The following is a 27,305-nucleotide window of genomic DNA, read 5'->3' on the forward strand; positions in this document are numbered from 1 at the left end:
GACAAACGAAGAAGTCAAGTGAAGGAGATAACTCCCTAAAGAGCATATCTTCCCTAAGAACAGGATGGGCAGTGCCCAGCTCAAGTGGCTAACCTCTGTCAGCGAATTTAGACCCCAGGGCCTGAGGAAAAAAAAGAAAAAACTTAAGCTTGGCTTCTGACCACCCTCGTCCTGAGCAGGGAGAGAGTCTGCTGAGAATTAAAGGCACTGCACTGCTTTACACCAGTGGGGAGCTGCAGGATGACAAGTGCCATGTGCTGGGCAGGATAGGAAGAGGACAGCATCTAGAGGCCTCAGAGGAAAGTCAGACAATCTTCTGGAGCTCATCCTTAGGGAAACTTGCTACTGAATAAAGCCTCCTCCTGAGATCTGGGCTCAGGGTAATCAAGGAAATCAGATGCCTAAACAACGAAAAATTAAGAGCCAAATTACGAGAAACTAAGTTATGGCCAAATCAAATGAACAAATTTTCACTTCAAATGAAATACAGGAGTTGAAACAACTAATTAAAGATGTTCAAAAAAATACACTAAATCAAATCAATGAGCTGAAGGAAAATGTGGCAGAGGAGATGAAGGACATAAAGAAGACATTGGGTGACCATAAAGAATTTGTAAGTTTGAAAAAACAAATGGCAGAACTTAGGCGAATCAAAGGCACAATAGAAGAGATGAAAAACACAACAGAGACATACAACAGCAGATATGAAGACGGAGAAGTAAGGATTCACGAACTACAGGACGGGACATCTGAAATACTACAGACGAAAGAAAAGATAGGGAAAAGAATGGAAAAATATGAGCAGCGTGTCAGGGAAATGAATGACAACATGAAGCACACAAATATATGTCACAGGTGTCCCAGAAGAAGAGAAAGGAAAAGGGGAAGAAACAATAATGGAGCAAATAATCACTGAAAATTTCCCATCTCTCATGTAAGACGTGAAATTCCAGATCTAAAAAGCACAGCGTACCCCAAACAGAATAGATCCAAATAGACCTACTCCAAGACAAATAATAATCAGATTATCAAATGTCAAAAACAAAGAGAGAATTCTGAAAGCAGCAAGAGAAAAGCAATCCATTATATACAGGGGAAGCTTGATAAGACTAAGTGCAGATCTCTCAGCAGAAACCAAGGAGGCAAGAAGGAAGTGGCATGATACATTTAAGATACTGAAAGAGAAAAACTGCCAACCAAGAATTCTATATCCAGCAAAACTGTCCTTCAAAAATGAGGGAGAGTTTAAAACATTTTCAGATAAACCGACATTGAGAAAGTTTGTGAACAAGATACTTGCTCTACAGGAAATACTAAAGGGAGCTCTACAGGCAGATAAGAAAAGACAGGAGAGAGAATTTTGGAAGACTAGGGGTATGTATGACACCAGAAGAAGACAGAAGATAAAGACTGGGACTGTATAACTTAGTGAAACCTAGAGTGGTCAACGATGGTGAATAAACGTACTAATATAAGAATGTTTATACATGAGGAAGAACAAAATGAATGTTACAATTGCAAGGTGCTGAAAAATAAATGGTATAGGGGAAAAAATACAATCAATGAAAACTAAAGTCTACAGTTAACAGTAATATTATAATATGCTTCCATTAATTGTAACAAAGGCAATATATCAAAGCAAAATGTCCATAAGACGGGGATATAAGGGAGTGGTATTGGATTCTTGATGTTGTTGTATGACATTTTCATTGTATTTTACTTTATTTTAATTTTTTCTTCTATCTTCTATTTTTTCATTTCTCATTTTTTTTCTCTTCTTCTTCTTGGTTACCGTAGAAACGGAAATGTCCTTATATAGACTGTGGTGGTAAATGCATAACCACGTGAGTATACTGAGAATCACTGACTGTTTTCTTAGGATGGATTATATGGTGTGTGAATTAACTGTTTAAAAAATAAACAGAGGGATACAAGTGCTGGAGAAAATGTGCAGAGAGGGATGTACCTATTCCCTGTTGGTAGGGAAGTAGAATGGTGCAGCCCATCTGGAGGGCAGTGTGGTCGTTCCACAGGAAGCTAAGTATGGGGTTGCTATACGGTCCTGCAACCTTGTTAACTGGTGTATACTTGCAGGAACTGAGAGTGTGGGGTTGCTATATGGTCCTGTAACCCTGTTAACTGGTGTATACTTGTAGGAACTGAGAGTGGGGACACAAGAGGATATTTGCACATTGGTGTTTGTGGCAGCAGTATGCAAGATATGTAATGGATGGAGGAAACATCAACTGATAAATGGAGTGGTGAACTATGGTGTATACTTACAAAGGAATGCTGAGTGGTGGCAAGAAGGAATGAAGTTGTGAGGCATGCAATTAGGTGAATGGACTTCAAGACAGTATGTTGAGTGAAATAAGCCAGAAACAAAAAAACAAACATTATAATGCCTCACTAATATGGACTAACTATAATGTGCAAACTCTGAGAACTGAATGTGGGAGCATGCGTTATCAGGGGAAGGCTTATTATAAAGGTTTCTAGATTGTGAACTCTTACAGCAGTCACAATTATTCATGAGCAGTAATGGCTATTTCTAAATTCTGAGATGCTGAGCTGTTTGTGTGTGACCTGGCTGGTCCTTGGAGCTTCCGGTGTCTGTCTGGCACTTGAAACTCAAGAGCCCGAGTTCAGCAGCTGTGAGTGTTGGCACTGCCCCGTGAAGCAACTGTTAAAAGAGGCTGAAAAGGAGAAGCAGCCTTTGGTTGGAGATATGAACAAAATGGTCTTGGTTGAGACTGGGGTAGATCAGACCAAAGGGTAGAGGATGATATTAACTGTGTTTTAAAACTTTGGCTTCTGTGTGGGGCCAAAGGAAGAGATGTTCATTTGGTGCAAAATCTATATTTCCTGTAGCACATTATATAATTTAACCTGTATGGTTAGTTTACTCAAATACCATAATTACATGGAACCTTGAATAGGGAGTGCGATTGGGTTGGTTTGTTTAGATTAGTATGAAGCCCTGATACATACGGAAGCAATTTGGGCAGAGAATAAAAAGTATTTGCAAAGTCCCCTTGAGAGACTGGGAAAAAATGTGGAAATATTAAAACTTCCCCACCTTGGGAATTCCTGATATTCTTGCAAGTATTGGGGACTACCAGTTTAGCCGGCCAAGCCCTCAATCTTGGGGCTTGCCCTTATGAAGCTTGTTACTGCAAAGGAGAAGCTAAGTCTATTTGTAACTGTGCCTAAGAATCACCCCCAGAGACCCTCTCTTGTTGCTCAGATTGGCCTCTCTCTTTCGGCCAACTTGGCAGTTGGACTTGCTGCCTTCCCCACTACGTGGGCCATGACTCCCAGGGTTGTAGGTCTCCCTGGCAACATGGGAAGTGAGTCCCAGGGTTGAGCCTGGATTCAGCATTGGAGGATTGAGAAAGCCTTCTTGACCATAGATGGAAGAGAAATGAAGCAAAATAAAGTTTCAGTTGCTGAGAGATTTCAAATAGAGTTGAGAGGTCATTCTGGAGGTGACTCTTATGCATTATATAGATATCCCCTTTAAGTTTTTAGTGTATTAGAATAGCTAGAAGGAAATATCTGAAGCTGCTGAACTGCAATCCAGTATCGTTGATTCTTGAAGACAGTGTATATCTATATAGTTTATATGGTGTGACTGTGTGATTGTGAAAACCTTATGGCTCACGCTCTCTTTATCCAGTGTATGGAGAGATGAGTAGAGAAATGTGGGAATAAAGTTAATGAATAATAGTGGGGAAGAAGGGGTATGGGATGTTTGGGGTATTTTTTTTACTTTTATTTTTATTCTTATTTTTGCTTTTATTTTTTGGAGTAATAAAAATGTTCAAAAAATTGATTGTGGTGAGGAATGCACAACTATATGATGATACTGTGAACAATCACTATACACTTTGTATGACTGTAGGGTATGTGAATTTATCTCAATAAAATGCATTTAACGGAAAAATGTGGCCAAAACTGCTAACAAGGACCATTTGGTTACAGCCTATAACCATCTTTCTGAAAGTGTTTCAAAGGTACCAAAAATATAAGTAAAGTGTCACAGCAGGTGAAAAATGTGAAGCTTAATGAAGACAAACCCAAAGAAACCAAGTCTGAAGAGATTCTGGACGAGGGTCCACCAAAATAAATAAAATCTCTTCTTAAAAAGGGAGAGAAAACTAACTTTCCCAAAAAGGGAGATGCTGTTCACTGCTGGTACACAGGAACACTACAGGATGGGACTTTTTTGATACTAATATTCAAACAAGTTCAAAGAAGAAAAATGCCAAACCCTTAAGTTTTAAGGTTGGAGAGGCAAAGTCATCAGAGGAGATGAAGCAATCTTGACTAGGAGTAAAGGAGAAAAGGGCCAATTGCAGGTTGAACTAAGATGGGTTTACGGAAAGAAAGAACAGCCTGATTCCAAAATTCCACCAGAAGCGAAACTTATTTTTGAAGTGGAATTAGCTGATACTGATTGAAATATCAGTGCTTCAAATCTAAATAAAGATATCAGTGACAATAAAACTTGGCCTTGAAGAAATTTATGTAACTAATTTAGAGACGGTGGCTACTGTGTGTAAGGGAAGAGTCAAGTGGAAAACTCAAAGAGTTAAGTAAAGCTTGTTTACTTGGTCTCCAACTTTTGAGAAATGTATTCCCTTACAAATCCCTAAAGTCTAAAATATTTTACTACAGCTGTGTAAAATATTGGTTAAGGAGAACTGACTTTCCTTTTACCTCATATTGTAAATTAAAAGGCTCAATATAAATTTATAAAAAAAAAAAAAGTGATACAGAATTGGAAATGTCACCATCTCTCTAACAAATAATTAATCTAAAACAATCAGAGAGTTCCAGGTTAACAAGGATCTGCATAAAGTTGGTCTTAGTACTCACTGAAACAAAAGTGAAGCAGAGGCCAGCTCCCCTTTGTGCCAACTGCTCCGTATCAAGACGAGGTTTTGCTAACATCACTGACATTAAGGTTGGCAGAGCAGATTGCTCCTCCGATGCCTCCTTTGCAGCACTGCCATCTAAACCATAAAGGGGCTGCTCTACTCGCCTCTGGAAAATATTAAATAAAATACATAAATTACATAAGAAAGATAATCTGGGTGTTGCCAAAAGATTAAACACAGTTGTCAAATACAAAATAAATTATTAAAAAAAAATCCTCACTGAAAACAATTATGGAGAACATTACATTATCACTGGATAGTAACCTATCTATAAACCTGGGTAATATTTTATTCAATCTCCCTTTAATAATTTTACATTTACGTAACTAAATTTACAGATTGCTGTGTAGAGTTCAATAAGCCAACTTCACGATACCTTCAATTCTACACAGGAAATGTTATTTCTATCCTACACGTAAATGAAGATTAAGACATTTGTCCTATGACTTTATAGTCAGAGCTTACTACAGTATACTTAAATGAAAAATCTAAAATAAATACAAGCAAAACAAGTTCCATATTGCACAAAAAGAATAATTAATATACCACAATCATGTATGGTTTATTCCAGAACTATAGGGGTGATTCATTATCAGCAAATATAATAATGTATTTCATTATATTAACACTGTAGGGGCAGATCATAAATCTTTCCTATAGGTGCCAAAAAGGGATTTGCACATTGCTGGGCAATTCTTAAGAAACTGGAAATATCCATCTTTATAAATCAAGAGCATTTTCTGGTTAGAAATCAACAAAAATGTCATAATTAATGGTGCAAAATGAAGACCTTTTCATTAAAATTAGGAACCAGACCAGTATACTACATTAACACCATAATTATTCAATATTATAGAATTTTTAGCCAATGTGATAAGGAAAAAAGAAGGAGGTATAGAAAGTAGAAGATAAAACGTGTCATTTTTGGATGATATAACTATTCACAGAGGAAACCAAGCAAATCAACTGAAAAACTACTACAACAAGTAAGAGTTCAGTAAGATGGCCAAATACAAAAGAATCCATAACTTCCCCATATGCCAAAAATTGATTACATAATCAGTTAGAACATGTAATGGAAGAAAAAGCAGATTCAAAATAAAACACTGCAAAACACTTGGGAATAAACTTAAGAAATATGCAAGGTACGTATGAAGAAAAACTATACAACTTCATTGAAGGCCATAAAGGATGGCCTAAATTAAATGGTGATACATACCATGTTCCTGTACTCAAATTGTAAGACACCAGCTTTCTTAAAAACCCAATGACTGGGGTTTTTAGGTTTTTTTTTGTTTGATTTGGTTCTTGCAAGGGGAAATGTTGTGATGGTAGTGGTCATTTAGGTTTTCACTCACTCTCTTTTGCAGGTTTTTTTTTTTTTGGAACCTCACAAATTAATTCTGAGGTTCATTTGGAAAAATAATCAAAATTAGCCACATCATTTTTGATAAATACCAGGAAACTTGACCAGATAGCAAATACACCACAAAGCTACATTAAAACAGTACAATGCTAGAACAGGAGCAGACAGAATAGCAAAGACAGAAACACAACCATATACATTTGGACATGTAACATGTTACTAAGATACATTTCAAATTCGTGAAAATTTATTCCAAAGGTGGTGATATTTCCATAACTCAGAAAAAAGCTAAAAAGTGGATTTCTATCTTATATCAGATAAAAAAAAAGAAAATAATCATGTTTTCATAGCCTTCTAGTTATAGGGCTTTTTAAACATGACATTAAAACATAAACCAACAGGAACATCTAAGAATAACATAAAACCCATATGTCCTAAAGAAAAACACTGATAAACGTGACACCAAAATTTCTGACTTCAGAATGGTAAAAGTCAATATAAGTTAGAAGACAAAATTACAACTAGGCAAAAATATTCATAATATAAATGACAATGAGTTGACAATCTTAATAAATGATGTACTTCTACCCATCAGTAAGAAAAAGCAATTAGTCCAACAGAGAAATAGGCAAAAATCAGAACAAGTATTAAAAGAAAAATCCAAAAGGCCATTAAACATATGACAAGACGTAGTGTACCTCAAAAGAATTTGTCAAAAAGGTAAAGAGGCAGCCAACTCAATGGGAAAAAATATCTGGAAACCATGTATCTAATAAAAGACTGATATCCTGCATACATAAAGAAATACTACAACTTAATGACAATAGTAAAAACCCAATTATAAAATGGGCAAAATATATGAAAAAACATTCCACTGAAGAGGAAATACAAATGGCCAAAAAACACATGGAAAAATGCTCATCTTCACTAGCTATTAGGGAAATGCAAATTAAGACCCCAATGAGATATCATCTCACACCAATTAGAATGGCTGCCATTAAACAAATAGGAAACTACAAATGCTGGAGAGGATGTGGAGAAATTGGAACTCTTATCCACTGTTGGTGGGACTGTATAATGGTATAGCCACTCTGGAAGACCATCTGGTGGTTCCTAAGAAAACTAGATATCGAGTTACCCTTCGATCCAGCAATTTCACTTCTCGGTATATACCCAAAAGATCTGAAAGCAGTGACAAGAAAAGATATTTGCACACCGATGTTCATAGTAGCATTATTCACAATTGCTAAGAAATGGAAACAATCCAAATGTCTTTCAACAATGAGTGGATAAACAAAATGTGATATATACACATGACAGAATAGTACATGGCAGTAAGAAGGAACAAGGTCTTGAAACATATGACAACATGGATGAACATAATGCTGCTAACATAATGCTAAATAAGATAAGTCAGGGACAAAAAAAGAGAGATATTATATGTTACCAGTAATGTGAACTCTGTGAAAAATGTAAAGTAAATGTTTTATATTGTAGAATGTAGGGGACCTACCAATAGACACAACTAGTGAAGAGGAATGATAATCTAATAAAAACAGATAAGCTATGGAGGGTAATCTTAATGTTATGGGAATGCTCAGAGCAACTACAGTTTGTTAATTTTGGGGGGGTATGACAGGAACATGTTGGAAGCAATGTAGTTATTTTAGGTTATTTGTTTTACTTATTCCTTTGGTTATGGTTTGTTAATTTTCTTGGGGTATGGTAGGAACATGTTGGAAGCAATGCAGTTATTTCAGGTCATTTATTTTCCATATTCCTTTGTTTAGTTTGTAATCATTTTTTTTTTTTTAATTTTTCGATAAAGTTTAAAAAAAGATGTTTAATATCAGTAATGAAGAAATGCTAGTTAAAACAAGGTATTTTCCTCCTAATATACTAGCAAAGAACACAATGAATAAAACTCGCTATTAGCAGAGTATACAGAAACTGGCACTTCCAAACTGCTTATAACCTTCTACCAATTTATGTGATGACATTTTAAAATGACCATACTCTTTGATTCAAGAATTACACTTTGGGAATTTATCTAAAGGAAAAAAATTCAAACTACAGATTTATGTACAAGGACATTCATTATAGAATACAAAAATGTTTATAGGAATTTGGTTAAATAAACTAACATCATGTAAATGAGGAAATTTATTATATGAATACACGTGTACATATCAGAAAAAGCCTAGAAATATTTGCTCACAAAAGTCTTTGACAGTTTTCTGAAGGGGGCTTTTCTAGTTTGCCACTTTTTAATTGTTGAACTCTCATAATCAGCATGTATCCCCTTTATCAGGAAAAACCATTTAACATTTTCATTTTAGAAAATAAAATAAACTCACCAAAATTATCTTGACAAAGGAATTTAGTCTGTGAATCTATGAGCAGAGTTTCATGAGAACAATTCTCCCACCACACCAAATGCAACAGTTTACATTCAGGCTCTAGAACACTTGTGATACCCATTCATAACAATATTCTCTCTTCATGGGAGGATGTTATCTCTTAAGTTAAAATTAAGCCAGTAGAATAATACTGCAATACTAAAATTATTCATTCTGCCATGAATTCAATAAATATTTGCCAGGGGTTGAAAGACTGCTAAGTATTTCTGGAAATACAGCAGGTCAGGATATTTGAACGAAACTTCTGTTTGGGGAAAAAACTATAAACACAGGATAAAATACAAAAAAAGATACTGAAAGCATCAAAGAGTTGATAAGATAGATCTGTCAGGGCAAAATCTAAGAAAAATTAGAAATACAAAATAGATAAAAGAAGCCCAAAGTCACATTTGCTCTAAAGGCACCTGCAGATCTTCAATGTCCATTTCTAAGGCACCACGGTGACAAAGGGATAGATTCAAAGGCCAAGGCACACCCACGGTAGAGGGTTCAAAAGGAAACCCTTCACACTACAACCTAGGCCTCCAAAGAGCTACACCTTGAAGGAAAGGATAAACCAGAAGAAAACTAGCCTTGACTCCCAAGAGGCTACAAGGAAGTTGCCTTGGCAGATCAGGGTAGGGTAGGGGGATATTCTCCTGAAAAATGATGACATGATATAAATCAATATTGCTTGGGTGGTTAAAACAAACAAAATGCAAGCCATGGATTTAGTAGTTTAAAATAGTAATGGAGTGACAGAATCTCTAGGCATTTGGTTGAAGCAAACAAAAATTCTCCTTGGAGGAATGCACCTTCATCCTAGCCCTCAAAGAAACTTCACAATGTTTCAAAATCAATGAGCAGCACATAGCCAAAAATACTGAAACATAAAAGAAATAAAGCCATGAGCAACTAGGAGAAACAAGAGGCAGGAGGAACAGACTCACAAAAACTCCAGATAACATAATTACCGTAACTTTAATAACATAACATAATTTTGTAACAGATTATAAAACAACTATGTCTACCAGGTGTAATAAAAAAGAAAGATAGGCTTTAAAATATCTGGCAGAGAACATAAAACTAAAAAAGAAATAAACTACAACAACAAAAATACACATAAAAGTGGGCTGGCTGAGTTGAAAAAGAACCAAATAAAAATTAAAAATACAATAACTAAAATTAAGAATTCAGTGGGGTTAACAGCAAATTAGACACAACTAAACAGAGAATTTGGGAACTGAAAGACAGGCAAGAAGAAACAATCCAGAATGGAGCATTTAGAGCCACAAAGAAAATGCAAAAAACAAAAACAAAAACAAAGAAAACAAACCAAAAAAAAAAAGAAAGAAAAGAAAAAAAAGAAAAAGTTTAGAGGTATAGCAATAAAGAGAGATAGGTGGTCTAACATATGTTTAATTGAAATTTCATAAGGGGAGAAAAAAGAGAACAGGACAGAGACAATATTTGAAGAGACAATGGCTAACAGGTGAAAGGCACCAATCCACAGATTCCAGAAGCCCAACCTACCCTAAGCAGAAAAAATAAAGACACATCATAGTAAATAGCAGTACCAGAGATTTTAAAAGTAGCCAAGGAAAAACAACAGGTAAATGAAAGCTGATTTCTAAGTTTCAATTGTACTAAAAGAAAAAAATGCCCATCTAGAAAAGCACACAGCAAAACTATCTTTCAGAAATAAAAACAAGATATTCATATTTCTGGGGAAAAAAAAAAAAACCTAGAGTATTTACTCCTAGCAAATAAACACTAAAAGAATACTATGCCTTGGTTTGATTATGGTTTATTAATTTTCTTGGGGTATGATAGGAACATATTGGAAGTAAAGCAGTTACTTTAGGTTGTTTTTCTTAATTCTTTGCTTTGTTTGAAATGCTGTGGGGTTTTTTTTTGTTTGTCTGTGTTTTAAATTTTTCAATAAATAAAGTTAAAAAATCAGAAAAAAAAATAATGAAAGAATACTAAAGGAGTACTTAAGGCAGAAGGAAAGTGACTCCCAATGGAAGGTCTAAGAAGCCAAAAAGGAAAGAAAAGAAAGACATAAATATACAGATAAGTCTAAATGAGCACTGACTGTATGAAACAATTATAATGTTTTAAGAGTCTAAAAAAAAAAAGGCAAAATAAAAGCCTACAACAATACCACCAAGTCAGTAGCAATGTAAATGGATTAGTGTTCTGAGATCATTTTACTTGGGAGGAGAGTAAAGATACTATTAACCATCAAACTTTGGTATATTAAAGATTCATTAAAAAAAACAACAGGTGCATGTTGTAATATCTATGAGAAATACCAGAGAGTGCCTAGTTTAGAGGAGGAAAAATGAAATGATAAAACAAAAAAAAAAAAAAAGAAAAGAAAAGAAGAAACAAGAAAAAAATAACATAAAACAGGCAGGATAAATAGAAAGCAAATAAATAATGGCATATTTGAATCTGTATAATGACAATTACATTAAATGCAAACAGACTAAATGTAGAAGTTCAAAGAAAGATTTTTAGAGTAGATGAAAAAATATACATTTTGCAAGAGATATAGCGAAACATAAAATGAAAAGTTGATAGAATAAGAATGGAAATATTTATATTATAAAAATACTAATCAAAAGAAAAATGATTTAGTATATTAAATATCAGATAAACTACGTTTAAATCAAAAAAGCAGTACCAAGAAAGAGCATCACATAATCATGATAACAATAGTTTATTTCACCAGGATAATACAACAAATATATTGTCATTATATATAATTATCATTATCAAAAATTTTGCATTTTGTATGCACCTAATGCTATAGCCTTAAGACATAAAAAGCAAAAACTAATACAAATACACAAGGAAACAAACAACTCACACAATCATAATGAGACTTAAATACACCTCTCATAGTAAAGGATAAAAGAAACAGCCTAAAATCAAAATGTATAAGATTTCAACACCCATAATCAACAACTGTCTTAACAGCAAAACTAAACTATTTTGCTTATGAAGGCATATATGGATGTTCAAACTATAAGGAAAAGCAAATGATTATCACAAAAATTAGTAGAATAATGGTAACCTCTAAAATTGAGGGAGGGAGTGTGTCAGGGAAGAGCCTATAGATTTCCAGGGTAATGTAATGGAAATATTTTGCTTCTTGACCTAACTGGTGTTTATATGGATGTCACCTTCATAATGATTTTCTGGAAACTATTTTTTTGTAAAGGGCCAGATATTAAATATTATAGGCTTTGCAGGCCACATACCATCTCTGTCATATATTCTTCTTTGTTTTTACAACCCTTTAAAAATCTGAAAGTCATTCTCAGCTCACAGGCCATAGGCTACAGTTGGTCAACTCCTGCATCAAAAATTTTCTTGCTTTATGTACATTTTTGTATCTTATATTTGACAATAAAAATAACAAAGAATGGCTTAAGGAGGAAAAAAAAGGCTGAAGTAATTATTCACCAATCTATTCTTCTCCTTCTAGGAACATTTGTTTTTTTTCTTTATTTCAAAGAAACAGTTTTGAGCACTCATTGTGTGCCAACAACCGTTTTGGGTGCTACAAACCAAAAATTGAACATTTTCTTTTCCATGTCAAGCAGGTAATATGAGTTAAAATAATTATACCCTTATGTGGTAAGTACTGAAATAGAAGGAAATAGCGGTTTTAAAAAAAAAAAGGGCCGTGGTCTCATGGGATTAACATTCTAACGTGAAAAGATGGACAATGAATTAATCATATAATTTAAAATTAAAATAATATATTAAATGAAAAATGTATTAAAATTATACCACACAGCAAAGGCAATGAGTGATTTACAACACAATAATATGGATGACTCTCATACAAATAACGCTGAAAAAAAGTACATACTATATGACTCCTTTCATACAAATTACAATAACTCATTAATGCTATTAGAAGTCAGGACAGTGGCTATTGCTAGTAGCAAAGAGTGAGTTAATGACTGGAAGGGATCACAGGGGGACTTCTGCAGGGCTGGCAGTATTTTGTTTATTGTACTATCCTCAAGTTTTCAAAAATTTATTAAGCTGTAGACTTATATATAAAATCTGTTAAAATAATTACACTTTACATGGTAAGTATACCCCTGTAATATACAAATATGAATCAATAAAAAATTTTGAACAGGTATTAAAATTAAATACACACACACACACATATACACACACACACACACACACACACATGTGCCAGGAGGTGTTAATTTATAATTAAAATAATGCAGGATTAGGGAAAGAGTGATAAGGAATGAGGGACTACTATTTTAGAAAAGTTGGCCAAGGGAGACCTCTCTGATAAGGTAATTTCTGAGCAATAACCTGATGAAGAGATTGCAGGTCATGCTGTTATCTGGGAAAAGAATGTTCCTGGAAGATGGAACAGCAAGGACAAAGGCCTTAAAGCAAAAGGTACTTTGCAGTGTTTTGAAGGAACTCCAAGGAGGTAATGTGGCTGGAGTGGCATGAAGGAAAGGGAGAGCAATAGATGTCATCAGAGTCAGGAAGGGGGTGGGAGAAGGGAGCAGAGATCACATAGGGGACTTCAGGTCTTGTAAGGATTTTAGCATAGGAACTCAGAGAACGGTTTTGAGAAGAATGCCAGAATCTGCCTTAGCTTTTTAACAGAATGGCTCTGGCTACTATACTGGGAATAGGTGGAGAAAGAACAGAAACAGGAGACCACTTTGGAGGTTGATGATGCAAACAAGGGGAGGAGAAAAGTGGCTGGATTCTGATACATTTTAAAGTAAAAGAACCAGGATTTACCAGTGGATTAGACTGAGAGCATGAAGTTTTTGGTCTGAAAAACTGGAAGGAAGAAACTGTCATTTACCATGACAGGGCAGACTGCAGGAAGAACATGGTTTTTGTTGTTATTGATCTTGTTGTTGGTAGTGAAGGAGGATGAAGAGTTCCTTTCTGAACATATGGTAAAATTCAAGCTGTCTATTAGATATATAAGTAGGAATGTCAAGTAAGGAGTACAGACAATTACCAGGGAGCTAAAGTGCTCAAGTAAAGGGCTAGCAAGTTCATCCATCCTAAAAGACAAGAGCACATGGATACTACTGCAATTAGCTTGGTAGTTTGGGGCAGCACTATGTAGAAATTTTCTTCTGATTGCTTCTATTTTCTCAGTAAAATAAAAAGCAAGGCCATCAGTTGAGATAGTAGAGGGGAGGAGGTTTTACTGGAGGCTTCCAGGAGAAGAAAAAAGTATGAAATAATCATCTAGGAAGGGGAACTGAGGAAAGGGAACTAATTAATATGTAGGACTGGCTGGCAGCTAGGCGTGCACTTGAAGTTAGTGGTCATGAATTTAAGTGAGATCAGTCAACATGGGTGTGTGTGTGTGTGTGTGTGTGTGTGTGCATGTGGGTTTATCTCCAGTCACACTGAGTTGCTAAGGCAAGGAAAGGGTAGAGAATTAGATTTAACCAGGGCTGGATTTTTCTCAAGCAAGTATGATAAGAGAGAGAGTAGGGCAAGGGAATTGAGGGCTTACACAAAATAGTGATTATAATAATGAACTATAGAATCTAAGCTCAGTAATGATCAAGAGCTCCTCAGTGCAATGGAAAAAAGAAATTAAGGTTTAATTACTGTTCCAATACTTAACAAATGTGCATAGTGAAGATGAGGCCCATATTCATATACCTAGCAGAAATACCTACAGATCACTGAGAACATCTCTTTTGTTCTTTAGATAAGACTCAATGTAAACTGACACACAATAGATGGGTGGTCAATATTAAAAACCAAATCAAATGATATTTCAGGAATGTACAGAATTTTTAACAAAGTTGAACATAAATGTTTGGAAACAGATAGAGGTTGACAGCAGCTCATTACTGGGATTGTAACAATAGTGCTGAACTGTTTGTGAATATAGTTGAAAGGGGTTGTTTAGAGTCATGTATGTCACCAGAAGGAAAGCTAGAGGTTAAAATATGGAACTTACAATAGTGAACCTTGTGGCTGACGATGTCTATGAGCAACACTACAAATATAAATAGGTTCTTTCATGAATTAGAACAAATGTATGACACTTGTACAAAGAGTTAATAATAGAGTGGTATATGGGGAAAAAGTACCTATTGAAAACTACAGACTACAGTTAACAATTAATATCTTAATATTCTTTCATCAACAGTAACAAAGTTACCACACCAATACTAGGGGTCAACAGTAGGAGGGGCTAAGAGGTATGGGGTGATTTGGGTTTTCTTTTTTACGTCTATTTGTTATTTCTCTTTTTGAAGTAATGAAGACATTCTAAAATTCATTGTGGTGATGACTGCACAACTAAGTGATGATACTGTGAGTCAATGACTGTATACTTTGGATGAATTAAACTGTGTGTGAATACTTAACAATAAAATTTGCAGTAAAAAAAAATTTCAGAAAGAGTGATAAACAACATTGAGAAATTCTGAAAAACATATTTATCCTAAGTAGATAATTCTGAAATCTCCTTTGTAAGCTTTAAATGGTTTAAAACTTCATAAAAATCAAGACATGGGCCTCCTTGACACTTATCTAACAAAATTCAACCTACCAAAACAGATCGAGACATCAAACACTTTGAACATTTTATAGTATGGCAAGGATGAAAAAATAATAGCAAAAACTTTCCAGTCAGATACATTTTCCTAAGTGCTTCAATAATTACAATCACCTTAATGAATACATGTTCTTATGAAACAAGAAAGGGGTAAGTATATTTTAAAGTAACTTTTAATATACAGAAGTTTAAATCACTTAAGAACAGTATTTCCAACACTGCTAAGGCAGAGAAAAATAACTTTCCTGACCAAATAGAGACCTCTTTGCAGTTCCTTCAAAATACTGCAGAGCACCCTTTTGCTTTGATCAATTTGACTTGATCCCAGAGACCCTCTGTATTCAAGTATCCCACAGCAATACCTGAGGCATTAGTGGGTTTCAAAGAGGTCTTGTAATGTAGCAACAAATTAAAACCAAAGACACTTGGCAAATTCACACAAAATACTACACTGGCTAGTTCAGGGTTTCTCAACCTCAGCCATTACTGACATTTGTACCAGATGATTCTTTGCTGTGAAGGACTGTCCTGTACACTGTACGATATTTAGCAGCATCCTTGGCCTCTACCCCCAAATGTCAATATCATCTGCCTTCCCCTCCTTTTCACCCCTATTATAACAGCCAAAAATGACTCCAGACATTGCCAAATATTTCCTGGGGAGCAAAACTGCCCTAACTGAATATCATTAAATTAGCTAAATATTTTAAGATCTTCAGATCTCACATATAGGCTGTTCACAAACCTATTTCAAATCTGTACAGCATTAACTACTCTACTGCTACATCACTGAGTATGTCCTAAAGATAATTCAAATATAAGCTGACCAAACTTAAAAAAATAAATAAATAAAATAAGTTATAGGAACATGTAAATTGACTAGGGTTTTAAAAAACCCTAATGTTTGGATTGGAAATCATTTTCTTGAGAGAATATTGAGCTTCAGCCTTAGAGGCAATTATACTGAGAGAATAGGGTTAGCGCTTGTAAAAAGTTAATTTTACTGTTTTAGATTTGAATCTAAGTGAGGAATTCAGTTAATGCTATGAACTATTCTTCCTAAGGCCTCACCCCCAGTGGGTAATTAATTGAAGAGAACTGCTTGAGTGTTCCTGGTCTTCTTGTCTCCTACAACAGGCGTCAAATTTCTCCACGTGAATGCTTACCGGTAAGGGATTGGATAAGGAATGTTGCGGTGAGGATCGTGCAACTGGTGGAACACTTCTGCCAGGGCTGGTTCCTGGCCCGCTTCCCCCAGCAAACTGGCCAACAGGGAAAAACGGATATGAATAATTCAAAACAGTACTATGCTTCAGATAAGGAGAGTAAAAGATTAACACAAAAACAGGTCTTAATTACATAAGGCCCCCTTATGTCAATACATCTTATTCTAGAGAGAAAATGCCATGTAGGTCACATTTTGCTATCTTTTCAACAAGACTGTTAAGAAGCAGCTCCAGCAGAAATGTACCAAGATACAAAGAAAACACGGCTAGAAAGCTGAAGGTACACATAGTTTTGAAAGGACATGAGAGAAGAATGTTTTCCGTTCTTGTCTTAAAATACACGAAGCAGGAATACAGTGGTACAGTAGATGTTAGTGTCTTCTTTAGTAACCACTAACGATGGGTCAAGCAAACTCACTACATATTCCACTGAAGTAAAGGAACAGGACAAAAGAACCCAAGTCATTCCACCTCAATCTTTATAAGACACAAAACCCAGTCTGGCCAAGGGAAAAAATCACCTCATTTGTGAATTCTTATATCATCACAGACAAGACACAAAATAAATTTAAATTCAGGAAGTCAGCAGCAGTTTCCTCTTACTGAGAAATGCGACAGAATTAGATTGACAAGGAGAGAAAGAAAGTGTAAGAGAGCACAGGAAAGGCAAAATATTTCTTCCTAAAGTCTTAAACGAAGAACTCAAGGATATAAGTTACAAAAAAAAAAGACATTGGAGACATTTCTTTTCCCAAAAAATTTAACTTACCTCAAAGTAATCACTAATTTTATGTCCCCTAGGAGTGCCTTTCCCTGAAAATGAAACCAAAGTTAAGTACAATTTTTCCAATATACATGCAAATCATCATTTACTAAATGCAGTATATATTCAATAACTGCATATGTTGCTATCAAGTCAAGTGTCAGCTTTTGCTTTTAACAAATAAGCCAAAATACCTGTAACCCTAAGAGCACAGGCAGTTTCCTCCATATAATAAAAGAATGAATAAAAAGCAAAAGGAAGAATTTTTCACAGCTTGTTTTCCTTTACTATTCAATACACTAGCAAAATTTATGCCAAAACTGTGAATCAAAATAAAAATAACTAATTTATAATCAACTCCTCCACCAATTCCTTTAACATCTAAAAGAAATGAGAGTTAAAGAAAGAAAAAAAAAAAAACCTCATCAGAATTTAAAAATTCCTTTGATTTTACACAGAACTTTATGTGACCTTGTCACTTTGGGAGAACTTATTCCCAGAAAGGTAGACGAGAAATAAGGAACAAGCCAAACCATTTATTCTTTCTTTGATTATTTAAAGATATTTGGCAATGTAACCTTCATATTTAGAGATTTTTTCCAATGGGCTCCAAAATTTAACTAATCAATTGCCACTGAAGAACAGTAGGAGGTGAGGCAATGTAAATGAAACAATTTCTGCCTGTCCCTCATAAACAATCACTGATCTAATGCAAGACATAGTTAAAACTCCAATGTAACCTCTTTTCGGTATAATACATACTTAATCTGAAGAAAAATCTGTGGTGAGATCATTAATTTACAACACGGAAAACAAAGAGTCCCCAAAGAACTGACACTGTTTTGTCAGGTGTATATCAAATGACAGGTCTGTAAATAAACAGCCTGATATTCCCTTAAGATACACAAATCTCCTTGTTAGGGATCCCTATATACAAATGAATTATTTAGTGTGAGTGAGAAAATTCTAACAACATGAGAATTTAGTATTTTTATTGGTGTGAAATTATTACTACCTTGGCTAGTTTCATATGGTTCAGCTTTTCTTTTCCGGTTTCGCTGGTCATTCTGCTTTTTCTCAGGAGTCTGTTAAATACCATATATGTCACAATTAGCAATTCAGTAAATTTTCCCATTAAGGACAACAGTGAGTAGGTAAAAAAAATCAACTATATAAAGGACAAAACCTAAATAAGTGTCCTGCTTGTAAAACAGAGACACAGAAAGAACATGAAGTGTGGAACCAAACCATCTACGTATTTAGGCAAACTGCTTAAAATACCAGAGCTTCCATTTTCTCATCTGTAAGTCATGGTTGCTGCACAGGCTTAAATATTTATAAAGCACAAATGCAGTACAAATATCTAGCATATAGTATGCTCTCAGATAACTGTTTAAATATTTCTACTACTTAAAAGGTTAAGAGAGAAGACTTATAAAAAGTTTGACCTTTCAACCACTGTTGCTTATCAAGTAACAGATTAATAATTTTATAATTATTTATTTCTGAATATAACAGATTAATGGTCTCAAGTAAAAAGTCTAAAATTCTGTCATGTCCCTGATGATTTTAGTTTCTTTTTCACCTTCAATCCTGTTCATAAAACTTATCGTGCTATCCTCTTTTGAAGCCTTATCAACATCAACCCATTCTCAATGAAGAGATACTAACACCTATGAGAATTTTTTTTTAGTTTTCAACAGTCTATATAGACATCCATCTTGGTTTGAGAGACCAAAATAATACATGGGCTTAAGCCAAATCCCCAAAAAGAAAAGAGCAGCATAATCCATCAACTGGCTCTAATTTCCTGAAAGTGTTATCTAAGTTCAAAGGTGGTGGTTAGAGATTTAGACCCATACCTATGCAGCTAAGGTTACTTGCCTAATAAACAAATCTCATCTTCCATTTAAGCAGAAAACAAAAACACCTTCACATTCTATTATTAAAGTCAGCCAGGCTACAATGACCCTCTCTACTGAACTACTGACAAGTGTTAAAATTCAAGGGCACCCAAAGTAATTCAACTAAAACTGCAAAATTTTGCCCTTTATTAATGGCAACTACACGCACACACACATACAAAGATAACATGCATACATACATGATTATAACAAAAACCCATTAGGGTCTGTGCCAGTTTGAATGTATTATGTCCCCCAAAATGTCATTATCTTTGATGCAATCTTGTGTGGGCAGATGTATTAGTGTTGATTAGACTGCAATTCTGGACTGTTTCCATGGAGATGCGACCCACACAACTGTAGGTGATAACTCTGATTAGGTAATTTCCACGGAGGTGTGGCCCTGCCTATTCACTGTGGGCCTTGATTAGTTTACTAGAGCACTATATAAGCTCAGACAGAAGGAGCAAGCTTGCTACAGACAAGAGGGACACTTTGAAGAACGCACAGGAGCTGAGAGAAGAGCTGCAGCTTACGAAGACATTTTGTAGATGGCCTTGAAAGCAGTCTTTTGCTCCTGAGAAGCTAAGAGAGGATAAATGCCCCACGAGCAACTGAGAGTGACATTTTGAAGAGGAGCTGCAGCCTAGAAAGGAACATCTTGGGAGAAAGCCATTTTGAAACCAGAACTCCGGAGGAGATGCCAGCCACATGCCTTCCCAGCTAACAGAGGTTTTCCGGACACCAGCGGCCATCCTCCAGTGAAGGTACCCAACTGCTGATACATTACCTTGAACACTTCATGGCCTTAAGACTGTAACTGTGTAACCAAATAAACCCCCTTTATAAAAGCCAATCCATTTCTGGTGTTTTACATTCTGGCAGCATTAGCAAATCGGAAGAGGGTCACAGCACAGTTGCACAGCTGGCACAGCTGTAAAGAGCACACAACTCAAAAAGAAGACATTCACACAAACTATAATAGTGCCCCTTGGAGTTATGCAGTGCTATCTTTTAAACCCAAACTGAAACTGTGGGAATATGAAAAGTCTTGTAAAAAATGTGGTTTCTTACCTCTACCTCTTTATCACTCAAGGACCCCACGCTGCACAAGCTCTGGTTGGAAGACTCGCTATTGAGTGGCCCCTGGAAAGAAAATAAAATGAATCAAAAGAAACTGTAAGTAGGGGGATTCTGGGAAGATGGCGGCATAGAAAGAGGTGGAAGACCTAGTCTCCCCCAGAACAATTCATAAATGAACAAAAAACCAGTAAATAACCTGGAATGGTAGTGGGGAGACAAATGTGACTGTACACTCAACATCCACTGACATGAACTGGGAGGAATGCCCGAGATCAAAGCATAAAATCTGTAAGTAAAATTGCGGACCTTAGCTGAGAGCCGAGAACCTAGAGCCGGGAGCCCCTCCCTCACGGAAGCCGCGCCGTGCACTTTCTCAGCCCAGCCCCAAGTGAGGTTTTACTGATAACAGCTCAATACAGACAGCAAATCCTCAACAAGCAGACAGAGGCTTTTGGTGACAGCTGACCTTGGGAGAATCGGGGGAAATATTCTGTCTCTCGCTCGCTCTCTGTGGAGAAAACCTCGGCTGCTCTCAGCCCACAAGGAGTTGCAGTGGAGACGGCCTCACACAATCCGCATTCTGAGGTGAGCTGAGAGCCCCGCGGCACAGCCAAGCGGCCCAGGGCTTCCCTAGAGGGAAGGCGCACACTGATGACGTAGCATGGCATTTTCTCTCGGCTGAGGGAGGATCGCGGCTGGGAGGGGGGATCCTCTCAGAGAACCCAGAGGTGCTACGCCAAGTCTGGTAGTTTATGGGACACCGAGAGAGAGCTGCCCCTCCTCCCTGACCACCCGTGCGTGCGCCCCACATTCAGGGCGGGCAAGTCCAGCGGCGTGCCCAGGCTGAGTTCTCCAACTGAACATACAAAAATCATTTCCCCACACTACTGACTGGAGGGATACAGGTGGCTCACAGACGCCATCTGCTGGTTACCTAGAGAAAGTGCACGTCACCAAGCTGTGTCTCTGAAAAATTAGACCGATATCTTTTAAGAACCCTATCAAGCAAAACAAATGCCAAGAAGCCAAAAACAAAAGAAAATCTTAATGCATATGATAAAACCAGATGATATGGAGAATCCAGCTCCAAACACACAAATCAAGATTTTGGAAGAAACGTTATTCCTCGCAAAATTAATTAAAGAGGTACAATCAAAGAACGAAAACATGGCAAAGGATTTAAAAGACATCAAGAGGACCATGGCCCAGGATATAAGCACCATAAAAAAGACCCTAGAAGAGCATAAAGAAGGCATTGCAAGAGTAAATAAAAAAATAGAAGATCTTAAGGAAATAAAAGAAACTGTTGGCCAAATCAAAAAGACTCTGGATACTCACAATTCAAGACTAGAGGAAGCTGAACAACATCTCAGTGTCCTAGAAATCCACAGAACAGAAAATGAAAGAACAAAAGAAAGAAAGGAGAAAAAAACTGAAAAAATCGCAATGGATCTCAGGGATACGATAGATAAAATAAAACGTCCAAACTTAAGAGTCATTGGTGTCCCAGAAGGGGAAGAGAAGGGTAAAGGTCTAGAAAGAGTATTCAAAGAAATTGTTGGGGAAAACTTCCCAAACTTATACATAATATAAATACACAAAGCATAAATGCCCAGCAAACTCCAAATAGAATAAATCCAAATAAACCCACCCCAAGACATATTCTGATCAGACTCTCAATTACTGAAGAGAAGGAGCAAGTTCTGAAAGCAGCAAGAGAAAAGCAATTCACCACATACAAAGGAAACAATATAAGCCTAAGTAGTGACTATTCAGTGGCCACCATGGAGGCAAGAAGGCAGTGGCATGACATATTTAAAATTCTGAGAGAGAAAAATTTCCAGCCAAGAATACTTTATCCAGCAAAACTCTCCTTTAAATTTGAGGGACAGCTTAAATTTTTCACAGACAAACAAATGCTGAGAGACTTTGCCAATAAAAGAGCTGCCCTACTTCAGATTCTAAAGGAAGCTGTAGGGACAGAGAGACAAAGAAAGGAGAAATAGATATAGAGAATTTTAACAGACACATATAGTACCTTACATCCCAAATCACCAGGACACTCATTTTTCTCTAGTGATCACAGATCTTTCCCCAGAAGGGACCATAAGCTGAGACATAAAACAAGCCTCAAGAAATTTTAAAAAAAAAAAAAAAAAAAAAAAAAAATTGAATATACTCAAAGAACATTCTCCAAACACAATGGAATACAAATAGAAGTCAATAATTTTTGAACTACAACTCCACTATTTACTTCCTACATGATAAAAAATACACAAACTCTAAGGACAAATCAATGGTTTTTGAACTCAATGTAAAATACGTAATTTTAGACAACTATATAAAGGTGGGAGAATGAAGGAGTACAGGAACATAGTTTATGTGCCCTATTGAAGTGAAGGTGGTATCAAAGAAAAACAAGATTGATAGGGATTTAAGAGGTTAATTTTAAGCCCCACAGTAAACACAAAGAAATTATCAGAGAATATAACCATAGAGATGAAAAGTAGAGTCTGGATTAAGAGAAATGGGGGAAGGGGCAATGGGAAGTTAAGAAAGGAGTGTATGGTTGCTGTTTGAGGTGAAGGGAAATTTCTAGTAATGGATGGTGGGAAAGAGCATAACATCATTCTAAATGTGATTAATCCCACTAATGGAAGGCTAGGAAAGGGGCGGAATGGGAAGATTTAGGCTGTATATATGTTTCCACAATTGAAAAAAGAAAAAAAAAAAAAAGACAGTCTAACTAGACGACAATTGAATGTTAAGGATGAACTTGGATGGGATTGGAGGGTGGAGGACAGGTGGCTCGAAGGGACACAGTTTAGACATAAGGAAAAGGAAATATAGAATGTAAGCATTGTATCATTGTTGAATCTCTTATACTTCTTAGCTGGGCTTAATGGAATTACATAAAAGAATGTTCTTGTTCATGGGGAGTACATACGTGAATTATAGTGGATGTTCAAGGATGTGTGCAGCTAACTCTCATATATTCAGAAGACAGAAAAATATATGATGAATGAGAGGGAGGGAAAGAAATAATGATGTGACAGCATGTTAAAGTTGGTGGATTAAGCTATCGGGGGAGGGGGGCCAGGGTATGATGGAATTCTGTGTATGGGGCTAGTATTGTTTTTGCAACTATTCATGTAACTTTGAATTTATTTCAAAATAAAATAAAATAAAATAAAATAAAAACCATTTAACCCAGCTAAAAAAAAAAAAAAAGAAACTGTAAGTTAAGATGACAGCAAAACTGAGGAAGAAGCCTGCTGACTTTGACATCGAAATCAAGTCAATGAAGCCAAGAGTTAATTCCAACAACTCCATTTAAAATTCTCTAGCCACTATTATTTTCATTTCCTCTACAAATTGTACTGATATGCAAGTTTTCCCTTCTAGAAGTACTTCTGCATGTAATGAATTCATTCATTAAGGAAAACAAGCATGGGTAATCAATTCTCCCATTCTTTTGTATAACAGAAAGTTGAGATGTTAAGGTGTAAGCTAAGTTCTGGGCTTCTTTCTGAGGATGGTCAGGGACCATAATCAAGGAAATATTTTTCTGAGTCATGCCTTAAGAAGCCATGAGTCACAGCTTAAAAAACAAAGTTACTAGGTAAAGTACAGGAAATATTTTATATTCCTGTCAGGATGTATTAAGTATTTATAGTATTTATTTCACTATATCCTTAAAGCACTATTGTTAAACTATAACTAACACAATATACCCGGGAGCTTCACAGTGAGATACTTGGGAAGCTGCAAATAAAAATAATAAACTAGGGAGAAGAAATAAAAGCAAATCATGTTATTCCCAGTGACATACATCAACAAAAGACTTCTATATATATAATGATACAGAACTCAATGATGCAACTTCTACTTGTTTAGTTTCCATTATGATTTCCTCTTGAACTTGTGTTATTTAGTCTCATGGGAATTTTTAACTTATCTTTTTGCTACTTACTGCTAACTTAACTGCACCAGGGTATAAAACAATGTGCTGGCATGAAACCAATTCTTTGAAATTTATCAACTTGCTTTATGGTCATTTTTGTGACTATTTGAAATAATACATATCTCTAATTTGAGGATGCAAGAGTCTATGTAAGTTTATTACATTTTATTCAAATCTCCCGAATTTTCCTAACTTTCTAGATACTTGACCTACATCAATAATGGGGAGAGAGGTGTTGAAATCTTCCAGGATGATTTGGCAATTTCTCCTTCTAATTCCATCAATTTTCGCTTCATTTATTTTGAGACTGTTTTATTGTGTATATACAAGGAATTTTTGTAATTCCTTAGAAGTGATGACTCTATCTACACTTCATAACGCTTTTGTCTTAAAGCTTATTTTGTCTGTCATTAATGGTTACCCCAGCTTGCTTTTGCCTGTTTTTTGCTCAATATGCTTACCCGTCCTTCTATGTTCCTATGCTCTTCAGATGTGTCTCTTGTACACATGTAGCTGGATTGTCTTTAAATCTCATTTGACAATCTGTTTTTCCCTAGCAAGATTAGACCACTTTGATTTATTGTGATTGTTTATATATTTGAACTCATTTCTATCTTTTTCTATTTCTACTCCTTTTTGATCTGTTTTGTGCATGCTTCCTTTTTCTCCTTTTTTTTTTTTTTTGAGTCATTTTATTCAATAGTTTTTTTTTTTTTTGCTTCCTTTTACTTGTTTGACATTGATTCATTCTATTTCTATTTTAGTGGTTACCCTTGAAACTTTTAACAAGCATACTTACAATCTCAAGTCAACTGGTATTTGTTTCTGATTATGAAAGTTTTAAAGTTTTATATATACTTAAATCTTTTTCCTTTGCAATTTCTTCTCAGTTCTCCGATTCTTCTACCTTTCCCAAATTATTGTAGCTATTGTTATAGTTTCAGTGTAATTCTTTGGTTATCTGGATTGTTTTCATCCACGAGGTTCTCATTTTTTTTTCTTCCCAATTGCTCATCAGTTTCAATGTTCTTCAAAAACGTCAACACATGAAAGACAAGGAGAGACTAAGGCAGTGTTATAGCCTGCAAGAGACTACAGAGAAACAGCAACTAAACGCAATGTACAAGCCTGGAGAGGATTCTGGAACAAAAAAGTTGCTTTAGTAGAAAATGAGGTGAAATGTGAATAAAGTCTCCAGTTAATAGTATTGTACCAATGCTTTACTTTCTGATTCTGATAAGTGAGCTATACTTATATAAGATATGGACTTTAGTAGGAGTAGCTGGGTAAGGGAAACATGGAAACTCTCTGTGCTATTTTTATAACTTTTCTGTAAGTAAAAAATCAAATGTTTTAGAAAATAAATTATCAGTTCATCCTCAAATACGTGAATTAGATAATTTTTCATTTTTATCTGTGATAACTCTATTACATATTAAATTCATGTTTGTATATGTACATACATATAAATATATATATATGCATAAAATAGGATTTATTTCTGAGCTCTTCTGTTGATTTAAAACTTTTAATAATCACAGTTCAAAATCTTGTTTAGCATTACGTCAAGTGAAATAAGTCTGACACAAAAGGACAAACATTGTATGATCTCACTGATATGAACTAATTATAATATGTAAACTCATAGACATAAAATATAGAGTATAGGTTACCAGGACATAGAACGAAGCTAAAGAACGGGGAGCAATTGCTTAATATGTGCAGATTGTTTAACTAAGTTGAACTAAAAACATTTGGAAATGGATAAAGGTAACATTAGCACATTATTGTAAGAAGAATAATTTACAGTACTGAATAGTGTGTGAATGTGGTGGAAAAGGGAAATTTACAGTCATGTATGGCACCAGAAGGAAAGTTGGAGGTTAAAACAAGGGAATGTGTAACATAGTGAATCTTGTGGTGGACAATTATCTGTGACTCACTTGTACAAATACAAAAAAAAGTTATTTCATGAACCAGAACAAATGTAACACACTATTACAAGGAGTTAATAATAGGGGAGGTAAATGGGGAAAAATGTACCTATTGCAAACTCTGGATGACAGTTACCAGGAATATTTTAATATTCTTCCATTAACAGCAACAAATGTACCACACCAATACTACAGGTCAAAAATACGGAGGAGATAAGGAGTACAGGAAGATTTGGGTTTTCTTTATTTTTATTTCTTTTCTGGAGTAATGAAAATGTTCTAAAATTTTTCATGGGGATGTATGCACAACTATGTGATGATACTGTGAGCCAGTAATTGTATACTTTGAATGGTTTGTATGGTGTGTGACTATATCTCAATAAAATTGCATGAAAAAAAATCCTGTTTTGTAACTGGAAAGGCAGAGCCTCCCTGCAACTGTATTTTCTTTGATAATCTCAATTATTTATTCTTCTAGGTAAATTTTAAAACAGGTTTGCCAAACTGCTTTAAATCTATAGTTTAGCTAGGGAAGAAATAATATCCTTAAAATATTTAGTTCATCTACCCAGAAACACAGATAGCCTAAATTTTTAAAACTATCTTCCTATTCCTGATTTCTAGTTTTACTGCATTTTGTAAGAGAACATGGTCTGCATGATATCAATTCTTTTCAGTTTGGTACAATTTTTATAAATTATACTGGAAACAAATATGTATTCTCTATTTGTCAGGGACCGAGGGGATCTATAGATCTACTGGATTAGGCATATAGATTTAGATTTAGTAGTTTAAACCTCAAATAATTATGGTAATTTTTAGCTGTTTGTTCTCTTAGTTTCTGAGAGAAGTATATATCATTCCCGTGACTGTAGAATGATTTTTTTTCCTTATAATTCTAGTAATTTTTATTTCGTATATTCCAAGGTTATAGACTAAATACATACAACTTCATAAATGATACTTCTTGGTGAGTTGCTCTTTTTTATCATTAAATAAGGTCCCTCCTTAATCCTATCAATGATTTTTGCCTTACATTCTATTTTGTTTGATACTGTATCGCTCTACCATTTTTTTGGCTAGTATCTGTTGGTATAATTTTTTCTGTAATGTTGCTTT

General features: G+C 35.3%; 1 protein-coding gene across 5 annotated transcripts in view; it reads right to left on the reverse strand.

Moving 5' to 3' along the window:
* The window catches only part of TLK2 (tousled like kinase 2), a 166,555-nt gene that overhangs the window by 107,294 nt on the left and 31,956 nt on the right, over positions 1–27,305 (reverse strand). For 4 of the 5 annotated variants that reach the window (XM_037807887.1, XM_037807886.1, XM_037807884.1 and 1 more), the window contains exons 3-7: positions 20,280–20,351; positions 18,317–18,386; positions 17,308–17,351; positions 16,479–16,574; positions 4,882–5,049 (exon numbers count right to left, since the gene is read on the reverse strand). In XM_037807887.1, coding sequence (XP_037663815.1) covers positions 4,882–5,049; positions 16,479–16,574; positions 17,308–17,351; positions 18,317–18,386; positions 20,280–20,351 — 450 coding nt within the window. The remainder of the gene's footprint in view (positions 1–4,881; positions 5,050–16,478; positions 16,575–17,307; positions 17,352–18,316; positions 18,387–20,279; positions 20,352–27,305) is intronic. The other variant, XM_037807885.1, reaches the window with a different exon arrangement.

This window comes from Choloepus didactylus, chromosome 18, assembly GCF_015220235.1.
Source record: "Choloepus didactylus isolate mChoDid1 chromosome 18, mChoDid1.pri, whole genome shotgun sequence".
In the NCBI taxonomy this organism is placed as follows: Eukaryota; Metazoa; Chordata; class Mammalia; order Pilosa; family Megalonychidae; genus Choloepus; species Choloepus didactylus.